Source organism: Rhamphochromis sp. 'chilingali' (genome assembly GCF_963969265.1).
Source record: "Rhamphochromis sp. 'chilingali' genome assembly, chromosome: 16".
Classification (NCBI taxonomy): Eukaryota; Metazoa; Chordata; class Actinopteri; order Cichliformes; family Cichlidae; genus Rhamphochromis; species Rhamphochromis sp. 'chilingali'.
The window spans coordinates 21,936,780-21,948,788 of record NC_137943.1 but is presented as its reverse complement, the minus strand read 5'-3'; the positions used below and the strand labels follow the sequence as shown (position 1 = coordinate 21,948,788).

Below are 12,009 nucleotides of genomic sequence, written 5' to 3'. Positions count from 1 at the left end.
TAAAAATGGCTGTCAGCCATGCATTAAAAGATATTTATCATAATTCCCTAAAGGACCTTGGACATTTTCCTCTTATTGCAGTCACCCCTAAGTTGATAAACTCTTTGTTCGCTAAGCAAAAATGCACTCTTCATATTTTTCACAACACATACCTGGAGCTAAGTCAAAAGCTGGAGAAGTAGAGGAGGGAAGGCATTACATAATATAGAAAATGGGGATAATAACGCACTATTGGACAGACAGTCCTTGAAAGCATTTGTAGAGTTGCGTCGCTGTTTCACGAATGGTGGGGGAAAAGAAATCTTTTTCACAAATTGTGAAGGTGATTGAGGTGAAGTCGACGTGCTCTTACAAGATCCATCCATCCATCCATGTGCTTGATAGTCTCTTTTGCTACTGCACACTTAAGCTGCTGAATGAAGTGTGGGGAAATGTTCTTAAATCTCTTGGTCATTAGTAAGACAAGATTTGCCTCATGAACAACTGAAACTATCCCCTTACTCACTTCATTATTGTACCGGCCCTCGCCAAACTCTCCTGTCACATTGTCTTTTTATTACCACCACACATTTAAAATAAGACCATTTCATATTACCAAATACAAAAGAATAGAGCTCAGCCGACACAGCAACTTTAAAACTGATACTGATATTATTCTGATTAATAACATTTAGTCTAGTCATTTATTTACTCACTGACACTCTGCCCAACTCAACACATATTGCTAACAGGGAAATTGCAGAGTGCCCTCTGGTGGACAGGCTTTGGAGCATCAACAAGCACGAGCTGAAGGATGTTTCTCCCGTCTCTATTTTTACCTATCTTCCTTTATAAATCCATACTCTAAAAAACAACATCCTAAGTATTTGTACAAATATCTGTTGTATCTTTAGGTATCGGTTTACTGACATATACTTGTATCAGTACGTCTCGTGTGTGTTTAACGAAACAAAGTCAAACAATGATCTAAGAATAAATCAGGGCAACTGGAAAAAAGGTATAAAAGACTTGATGTTTGCTGCTGACCTGACCCAAGGGTGAAAACAGCTTCTTAACCTAGACGTGTGACTGAACTTACCAAAGGCTGCTCAAAGTGTTGAGCCAAAAATATCCCGATTCTTACACCATTGTCAAGACTTCACAGAAACATGCACAGTCCTTGTGCTGCATGTGCATATGATGCTGGCTCAGGCTCTGATGCAAGCCACCGCTGGGAGGTTTACAGAGAGGAAGGGGAAAGGGCAAGGGAAGGAGGGTGCGTGGAAAGAGTGAGCGTCTGCACGTGTGGTGAAGGCTGGTCTTGCACTCAAGCCCTTGGGATAGGAACACTAAGGCTAATGCTGGATGTTCAGAGAGGGTGAGAGAATAGTGAGGAAAGAAAACACTCCCTCTCTCTTCTTCTTTCTCAGCAATAGCCACCAAGGAGGAAGTGGTGCTGACAGTTGTGCAAGTGGCATGTGCCCTCTCTGCCACAGGCTCAGGCCACACTGAGCAGCAGGGACAGCTAGTTCACCCGGGCTGGCATTAAGCAAGCAGGACCCGTTTCAGGCAGTGGCCACAGCCCGTGGCATCAAAACCAGGATAAAGAGAGGAAAATTACTTTGAGGGAAAGAAGAGAGGCAGACAGGAAAAAAATAGATGTGAAGAGCTGGAGGGTTAGAGAGGAGGAAGAAAATACAGTGAGGCAAAGATGCTGGAGCAGAGAGCAGATAGTATAAAGGGGTGATTTAGTCATTTAGCTGATGCTCCTCTTTCCAGAGCAGTTTTCAAAGAAAGAGCACATGGAGATTGGTGGACACATCGACTGCTTACACGTTTCATACCCATGAACTTTGTTTCCTTTTAACGAACCAGAGGCAGATTTCATGGACACTGCACACTCTGATGTGTACTCCTGTTCTTTTATCTCTTCATCCCTTTATCCTACTCCTCCAGTTGTTTTACTGAATCCTGAGAGACTTAACTGGCCAGCCTTTTAGTTCACTCAGCTGGAGATCCATCCTTCCCCGCTGCATCTACAGCTCGCATTCTTAGAAGCCTTTCAGCTTCAGATACTTGTTGTGCTGAGACGCCCCCCCCCCTCCCCCTCAAACAAGGGGCAGTTGTTACTGTCTAGAAGCAGAAGATGTCAAAGAAGCAGCCACTGAGGCAGAAATATGTTCCAAAAAAGTGGACTTACACTTAAGTCTTAATGAAAGACAAAATTAATTCACTAGGGAATCTGACCAAATACAAAGGAACTAGTAAAAATAAAACTAGATAAAATACCACCTCCTCTCTCCTCCGCTACTCAAGCCCATGCACCTGCATGGACCGTACCATTTACACAGGTAAGGAAGGAGTGGTCAACATGAACATCTAAGGTTCAGCCAGGCAGCACCATGTTCAGCCTATTAAATATCTATCGCTCATGTCCAGTTGTAGTTCGTTTTAACGTCTCTGTATTTATGCTCTGCTTGTTTATATATATGCCTATTTAAAATTGTCTGTTTAAAAAACTCTATTTTTTGTATTGAGAAAGCAAAATGAACCAGAGTGAAATCCCTTGTTTGTGTGCACAAATTGTTAAAATAAAGATGATTCTGATTGTGTGAATGTAAACGGGAATGGTTGTCTGTCTCTCTGTGTCAGGCCTGTGTCAGGCTGGGAATCTGTCCCTGCCTCTCACCCTATGGCAGCTGGGATAGGCTGCAGCCCCCCCTCGGCGACCCTGATAAAGTTAAGCAGGACAGAATGGATGGATGGATGTATCAGCAGAAGAGCGGCTGATTTTACAAAGAAAGATAGAACTACACTATGGGGAAAATATGAAGAGATTAAACACATTGAAAGCAACACAGCTTCTGCAGATCAAATCAGTGGCGTGAGTGTGCTTGAGAAGAAAACCACTGTAGAGTAATATACTATCAAAAGTGTGTGCTTTAGTCAATAAGACTGGAAAAGATCTTAATATTAATCAAGTTTAGCGTATTTAAAGCCAGAAAAGAAAACACAAATGCCGACTTTGTGAGATGACAGACTTATCAATATCAAAGCTCTATCACTAAGACACCGGAGAATCTGATGGATTATAATCAAGTATTTGATTACATTAATGTTTAAACGCCAGCTTTATTTATTATTACTTCAGTTGCAACCTTGATGAATTTTAACAGTTGGAAACTAAAGATTAAACACAAAACAGAATTAAATGTTTAATCTATGTGGAAATTTGTTAAAAGGTCAGCAGGTGCAGTGTAGATATCCTGTTTAAGGATAATATATTAATGTTGATAGAACAATAAAACTGTTGTAAAATCTTTTTCTGCCAACATAAAAGAAAAAACAAGGAATAAAGTTGCCTTTTAAATATCTATATTTATTTTTGAAACTTCAGAGCCCCTGTACTATCTGCCAGAATCGATTGGTCAGTAGGCAGGGATTTCATACCTGTTGATCTAATCTGGAAGCTAACCTAATCCAGAACAGCTTTGGTTCATAGTACAAGTTACTATGGCGTTATACCATGAAATATACAATAGTACTGTTAACCCTGAAGTTACCTGGATAAGATGAAATCCTGCTTCATACTACAGGCTTCTGGTTTAAACTGTTTGCTCAGGTCTCAGAACTGAACCATGCAGGCCTGTGTTTTCACTACTACTACTACTAATTACCACCTTATTCCATTTTGTGTGCACTTTTATTCTGAAACTGAAAAACAATGTAAAGGTAAAGAAATGTCTTTGCTGTACCTTTGCTTCCTCTTTTAACAAGCCATGCCTGACTTTCCTTTTATCCCGACAGCTGATAAGACATGCCCAGGCCGTGCATCCATCTGACAGGCTAACACACCACCGCACACTTGACCTTTGGGTGGTGCATGTGCAAAAGGGTGGGTGCTGCTCAGTGCTCATAAAGCCACATTGTCATCATTGATAAACCTCCCAAATCTCAGCCTGAGGAAGATTCAATGTGATCATACTTAATAAATGCAAATAGTTGACACTGAGCTAGACACTATCCATAATCACTGCTGACATTTCTGCACTCTTCTATGAATGATGGGGTTTTATTTTATGGTTTATGTATGATCTGTAGCACTTGTTGCCAGTGCGTGAAAGTGGAGATGCTCCTGCATTGTGCCCTTGCTTTGTACTCTGAATGCAGCAGCAAGATGCTGTTAAAGTTTGTGCAAATGGCAACTGCTGTGAAAGTGAGAGCAGAGCCACATTTCTGAGGTTAAGATGCAGCTGTGTTTCGAGCTGAATGGTATCATTACCATCCTGACATGCTGATGTTTGGCAGCCAGTACTTAATATTTATACATAAACTTTATGGTAATGCCAAAACCTTTGTAAAGTACAATACAAATGAAACTTTTGATCTTATGATTTCACAAAATGAAATAAGGAAGTAACCCAAGTTATTACAATTCATCTTGTGGGTACTCCAAATGTGTGAATCAAATGTCAAGACAATCGATTGAACAGTGTTTGAGCCAATTCACACGAATCCACAAATGTCAACCTCATGGTGGAACCAGAGGAAAGGTCAGGGGATCACCAATGCCAGCAGGAAACTTACATTTCCATCTGTTAATATGATATATTTTAGTGTGGATCAACTAGCTGGACTGACAGGGACAACTAAGGTCTTGCTAAAAAACAAGATCTTTCATAATAAAAGCTGAAGAAGAAACTTGTTACTTGGTTTAAAAAAAGCCTCAGCTATGTGCACACGCAGCAATATCCACACTCCATAGTCTTTCAATAGCTTGTCCAAATGCGTTTTCAGGGATTTTTCAGGGCTTCAGCCTACTCTGTGAAAAGCTCTAAAACAAGCCAGCCCTGAAAAGTGAAGGTGGATGGTGGGAGGAGATGTGAGCCTTCAAATGAAGCACTACCCAGCCTTCAGGCTCAGCTGTATTTGCTTTTTTCTGCATAAGTTTCTTCAAGTATTTATTATATACTATTATACCAAATATGAGTATAATTTCAAATATTATTTTTATTATTAAGTATTATTATTATTTATAATTATTGAGTTTGAGGCTTTTTACAGTACCTCTCATGATTTACAGAGTAAAAGTGTGAGGAACCAGATGCAGAAAACAAGTGAGCTATTTATTAAGGCTGATTAAATGTCTTAACAAAAAACTAAACAAGGAGTAAGGAATACGGGGAACACACAACAGGAACAAGCAGGAAACGTACAAGTTGACTAGACAGAATAACAACAAAGAACAAAAGTAAACTTAGGGTTTAAATATAAAGGAAGGAGAAACGTGTGGGGAACCAAACACAGCTGACACTAATCAAGGATCACAAGACAAGGGAAGTAAAAAGAAACAAGACACAGAAGATAACAGCTACCAAAATAAAACAGGAAGCAATAAGGTAAAGGTTAGAGTCTAATAATTCTAATTAAAACTCAAACCACAAACAGAAACTAGATTGCAAAAGGTAGCAAAAAAAGACTAAAGACCAAACTGAGAAAATAATCATAAAGAAATCAACCAGGAACTATCTGCTACATAAACACAGTGAATCCAAATATAATACAAACATTTAAAACTCCAGCAAAAAAACCAAAACAAAACATGTCGTCCCTGACAGCAGTTTGGAATGAATAAAAATGCAGAATAAATACAGAAAAAGGTCAGTGAGAACTCTTTTTCTATAATTTTTTTAGCACAACACTGTATGAATCGACCCCTCCAGCTACTGTATGTTTATTGGACAGCACTGTTGGAGTTTCCTCCGCAGCTGAAAAGTAAACTACAACACACTGTGGAAACACAGATAAAATGTAAAATACATGCAGAGTAATACTTATAGAGCCTTCTCAGTCAAATCTCAGTGGGACTATCTTATCTAAAGGATAAAATCCTGCCTCAAGTTTATATTATTTCTAAAGGCATTAAACATTAAACACTTAGCCAGTCAGTATTACTTCATTCAACTCACTCGCTGTTCTGATGTTGCAGTGTGATGTAAAGATGCACAAACTCCATTTTGTCACTGAACTGGCAAAAAGACAAAAAGTCTAATTTGGGATTGTGTTTCTGGTCATCTGATGAATATACAGTCGATATTTTGTGCCCCTATAAAGAGACATTTCACCCCATAATCAAATTACCATATTTTTCATCTGGTCTGTAGTGCTCTTTATCGATCTACTGTAGACTGCTCCTGGTGTGACTTGCCAAGTTTTGTAGATAGTGGCTGTAGAGATGTCTTCTCTTTACTATAATGGAACCTGATGGCATTTGCCTTCTGCTGGTCAAAGTGCCCCACAAATACATTAGGAAAACTCAGCAGCTATGCCTCGTTCCAGAAATCATGACCCAGTAATTCAACTACGAAAACCTTGGTGTGTTTCATAGTTTTTTCACTCTATTCTCCCAACAAAAAGAAGTATACACATAGCTAATACTGCCGGTTAAGTGAGGAGGGGATTATATCAAGAGGCTAAAAAGTTATTGGACAAACTAACACAATTTTAAATTTCGGGATTTATTTTAATACTTGGATGAAACTCATTTGTAGTCGATGACTGCCTAAAGTCCATGGACCCTTGAGATGCTCCATCGCCTTGCTGCAAACAATCTGCGGACTCTGACAATGACACTTGCACCTCTTTAACATGAAATAAACCCACCTAAACCTACCAGTTTATCAGTCAACTGCTAAATTCTCTTTATAATAGGGGACTGTGTGTGAAAATGTCTGTAATTCCTGCACAGTTGATTACACTTTTTTGTAAAACTCCTTGAATTAAAGCTGAAAGTCTGCAATTCACTCGCATCTTGTTATGATTTAATTTAAAATTCTCTGTCTTGCTCAGAAACAACTTACTGTCATCATCCTGTCATACATGTCATAAGAAACTGCTCACAAGTTTAGATTATGTAGAGCAATCTGGTCAGGATTTATGGAAAGACACTGCTGCTCATTTTGTGTCTGCATGCATCATCTTTGCTCTTTTTCTTTGACTTTTTGAGCTGATAGGCATTTAATGCCATTATATTTGTGACAATGCAGACATTTATAGAGTGAATATCTCCAAAACGGAGCAACTCACATTATAGCAAATAGCATTACGGGTCAGAGAAACAAAATCTAAATTGAATTTTTGGGAGAAATACCCCTTTAACACCCTCTTTGGTCTCCATAAGCTCCCAAGAAAAATAAGTGGGGCTTTAACTGCTATAAGTTCTACATTATTCACCACATCTACTTCAGCTTTCTGAACTTATTACAGACCTGACTCTGCCGAATTGGCAGCAGCTGTCTACAGTTTTATCTGGATGGAGTGCATCCATATGGTACACAACATGTTTGGTCTAAGAAGTTAAAGTAATATCCTAAAAGAGGCTACAGGCTGTAAAGTAGAGCCAAGCCAACACTGGTATCTTCGGGCAAGTGCAGATGCCAGCTCTGATATAGATTTCTTTGTCAGTAATAAATTCAGACTGATATATCAGCCAGTATTCTTTGTGTACAAACACTGTATTTCACTAACAAGTAAGCAACTTAATATGAGGATTCCTTGTATTTGGCATGCCTTAAGTAAAGCAAATATTATTATTTTGCATTTTTTATTCTGGTTTGGTGGAAAATGTTGCTGTGGAGCTGGCAACTTAACTATTTTAGTGTAAGAGCAAGTGTCTGTGTCTGAAAGTTTTCTTTTCCTAACTGGCAGTTTAATGATATATGCACAGCACTTCACTTCACATTTCATAGCAGCCAAAATAGCTCAGCTGGAGTGCAGAAATTATTTCCAGAAAAATCTGCAGCATCCAATTGTAAAGTTGAGCTATCTTCCGTTAAAGTCAGTACTTTAACTTTTGGTGCATAATTATAGACCTATACACACAACCGTTCAGTGAAGCACACATTGATCTCTTTTATCACATCCAGCCAGATGCTGACAAACAGCTGTAATCTTCTAATACTGTGTTGGCTGACACAGTCCATCCTCACAAACCACTATTCTCAACTGCTCTATTTTCAGTTTTCTTATAATGCTATTACTCCAAGAGGACAAAGATAAGCTTCGCATTGTGAGCGTGACAGCGGGACACAGAGAAAGACAGAGAGGAAAAACAAAAGAAGAAGAAGAGGAGGAGATGCAATAGAGATGAAGGTGGCATCGTGTCTGTGGAGGAGCATCCTGCTGTGAGTATACAACCCTGTGTGTTTATAATTATACTCTCTGAATGCGAATGCATCTGTTTATGGGACTGCAATATATTCTTTTGGAGTTAATCTGCCATCTCATATGTTCATTTCAGCTGTTAAGAAACATGAAACTGACATTTTGGGTTTGTTTGTGTGACTGATGGAGCTAATCTGTGCTACGAGAGAAGATGTCAGGGAGAGATAGAAGTCCTGTGTTTAGTTAGCTTCATTATTTCTATGGTATATCATTATGCATTGCGTTTAGCTGTTATGATTCTTTACCAACCACAGACAGATGAGGGTTCATTGCTGTAGCTGTCATTTGTTAATAGTCTGATCATCACTTCACCGGGTAATCAAACAAAGTTCAGTGCAAACAACCTCCCGAGCAGACGATAAATTCAGCTAATAGTCCCGTCTTAAGTCATCTTTCTGTCGAGCTGTCAAACGAATATTCTTCTCCCAGATTTGATTTCAGCCAACATCCACAGAAATGTCATTAGTGAACTTCAGCTAGTCATTAAAAGCTGACTGAAGTGCTTCAAAAGGTTAATTTATTTGCTAATCAGACTCCCTCTCCTGAATAATTATAATAAATCACCTCTTCCATGAAGAGCTTCAACGTCACTTGCATTCGCGATACTTGACTGTGCCACTACCGTCTCCAGGAGTGGCATAAATAATACATATTCAACACATAAAAGACGTGAATGTGCGGTGCAGTTTGAGTGTAAACCTGACAGTAGACTCTGTCCTCTACTCATGAATAAAAATAATTTAATGTAGTTTGGGTTTTATAAATTGCCTTCCTTTGCAGAAAAGTTCCATTATCGAGGATAACCACACATTTTAACAGCGAGAAAATCGCAGGCAGAGCTCAGCCGTCCACACATACCTGTTGTAAATGTCGTCGTCTTCTCCTCCCCAGCCCCAGTACTCGTTCGGGAAGCCGTTGATCTTCAGAAACTGTTTTTTACTGAGACCCGAAACACCTCCAAAGTAACCTGCGTAGGGCAGCCTGCACGACGAGAGGAAGGGAGGAGATGGCACAGATGAGACAAGAATATACTTTTACATTTTAGAGGCTGCACATGCATATTTGAAATGCATATATTACGTCGATTAAATTACATAAACAAACAAGAGCTGTCAGAAAGACTGGCGGTGGCTAAATGTTACGTTCAGCTTCAAAGGGCTGCATTTTGACAAAGTTCACTGCGCCGCTTTATGGCACGAAGATCGTTTGTGAGAAAAAACAAAAAAGTGTAATACGAGCTCAAGATCTCAGTGACTTAAACAGCTGTGTGTACGTGCATGTTCTCAGTGCTGTTAATTTCAGTGGGCTGACAGCGAGTCCTGGGCGGCATGAATACATGATAATGTGATGCATTAAGAGGAGTTTTCAAACGCTGCTTAAGAGACACGCAATTTACATTTGAATAAAATCTTTTCAGTTTGTTTCAGGCTATGAGATCTTTTCTTACCGTGTCTTGTCTTAGATGGTCTCTAAGTGGATAATTTAATGGGAGTCTTTTTACAGTAAGTGGATAATCCGCATCCGTATATAATCCACTCAGGCAACATGAAATGACCGAATGTAAAGACGGGTGAGAATATACTTGCAAATAAAGACCTCTACAGCTTCTTTAATGGCGATTCTAGCTATAATGCTAGTTATAGCTTTAGAGGCACCGGTCACTTTATTAGGTACACCTGTGCAGGTGTACATGGGAGCAACTCAATGCATGGATGGTCAAGACAGACAGAACCTGCTGAAGTTCTGAGAATGGGGGGAAGAAAGGTCATTTAAGTGACTTAGAACGTGGCGTGCTGGTTGGTGGAAAACAGGCCGCTCCGGGTATTTCAGAAACTGCTGGTCTACTGGGAGTTTCCCACACAACAATCTCTAGTGTTAGCAGACAATGGTTTGAAAAAGAGAAAACGTCCAGTGAGCAGCAGGTCTCTGGGTGAAAATGCCTTATTGATTTCAGAAGAGCATGGCCCGATTGGCTACAGCAGCAAAAGACTGGGTCTCACCAAAATTGGACAACAGAGGATTGTACAAATGTTGCGTGGTCTGTTGAGGCTCAGTTTCTGCTGCTACATTCAGATGGTGGAGTCAGAGGCAGGTCTAAAACACATAAACCTATAGATCCATCTGAATTGTATCAATGGTTCAATGGTGGTGTAATGGTGTGTGGATATTTTCTTGGCACACTTTGGATTTCTAAAGGTTAATGTATTATATATATCAACTGAGCATCGCCACGGCCCACCTGAGTGTTGTTGCTGACAATTTTCATCCCTTTATGACCACAGTGTACCCATCTTCTTCAAATAATTTTTTGAATTTTAATGGTCGCAAAACGGAAGCAATTTTATATGGCCCGCATCGTTCTACTGATTCTCCAGATGTTGATTTTGGTGATTTGACCTCTCATCTGAAAAGTTCAGTCACTAATCTTGGTGTTAAACTTGATTCTGCGCTTACTTTTGAAGGTCATGTAAGTGGGGTGGTAAAATCAGCTTTTTATCACCTCAGACGCCTGTCGAAGGTTAAGCCTTTCCTTTCCAAACCCAATTTGGAAACTCTTATTCATGCTTTTATCACCTCACGTCTGGACTATTGTAATTCCCTTTTAATAGGGGTCGGGTTGGGCACCTTGTCACGCCTGCAGTTAGTGCAAAACGCGGCGGCGCGATTTTTAACCAGTAGTAGGAAATTCGATCACATCACTCCGGTTCTGGCTTCCTTGCATTGGCTTCCCATTGATTTTAGGGTTCGTTTTAAGGTCCTTTTATTGGTTTTTAAATCTTTAAATGGTCTGGCTCCTGTGTACTTAACTGACTTGCTGAAGCCACATGTTCCTCCTCGCTCGCTCCGTTCAGCTGAGCAGCTGCTGCTGTCGGTCCCTAAGTCGCAGCTGAAATGCAGAGGAGACCGTGCCTTTTCAATTGCGGCTCCGATGCTCTGGAATAACCTTCCCCTCCAAATTAGACAAGCGTCATCAGTGCAGGTCTTTAAGTCCAGATTGAAAACCTATTTTTATTCCCTGGCTTTTAACTCTGTAGGAAACTGACACCTTATTTATTTTATTGTTTGTAATGATTTTATGGTATTTTTAATTTGGTTGTTGTTTTGATCTGTGTTGTTCAGCACTTTGGTCTGCCTGGTGTGTTCTTAAAGTGCTATACAAATAAACGATGATGATGATGATGATGATGATCTTCTGATGTCTGCTTCTGGCAACATAGCATGCCATGGCTGTAAAGTTCAAATCATCTCAATTACCCCTTGCTGAATTCATGCCTCGAAGAATTTAAGCATATTATATATATATATATATATATATATATATATATATATATATATATATATATATATATATATATATATATATAATTGTTGAATGTGTCATTGTGTTTCTTAAATTTGTAAACTCTGATCAATCTATAGGATCAAGACATTCCTTTGTCTCTGACCACCTCTCCAGCCACTCTGTGCTGGGGGAGGTTTTATTGCAGATACATCCTATCTGGAAGGCATGTTTTTTGTGTTGTAAGCTTCCTGCTTTTATGACCCTTTTGGTCAGCAGGAGGTCACACAAACGCACCCCCATGACACACACACATTCTCACATGCATACACATACACACACACACACGTTCCTGCTCATGCATACAGGTGCTTACACATACACACACATAGTGTAACTAAGGGGGGTTTTATGGAGGGAGGTGCTTGTGCTGTGATGTGTATTGTAACAGTTTGTCAATATATAGCTGTGAGGAAAGCTGCTCTTTTAAGGATTTGGGGCTGGAGTCAGGTGAGGAGCGTGAGCTC

The 12,009-nt window shown here is 39.7% G+C and overlaps 1 protein-coding gene across 2 annotated transcripts in view; it reads right to left on the bottom strand.

The window, feature by feature from the left end:
• The window catches only part of b4galt2 (UDP-Gal:betaGlcNAc beta 1,4- galactosyltransferase, polypeptide 2), a 239,931-nt gene that overhangs the window by 36,732 nt on the left and 191,190 nt on the right, over positions 1 to 12,009 (bottom strand). For both annotated transcript variants that reach the window (XR_013974581.1, XM_080906855.1), the window contains exon 6: positions 9,061 to 9,183. Coding sequence is in view for 1 of the 2 variants with exons in the window: in XM_080906855.1 (XP_080762981.1) it covers positions 9,061 to 9,183 (123 nt within the window). In the remaining variant the exon portion in view is untranslated. The remainder of the gene's footprint in view (positions 1 to 9,060; positions 9,184 to 12,009) is intronic.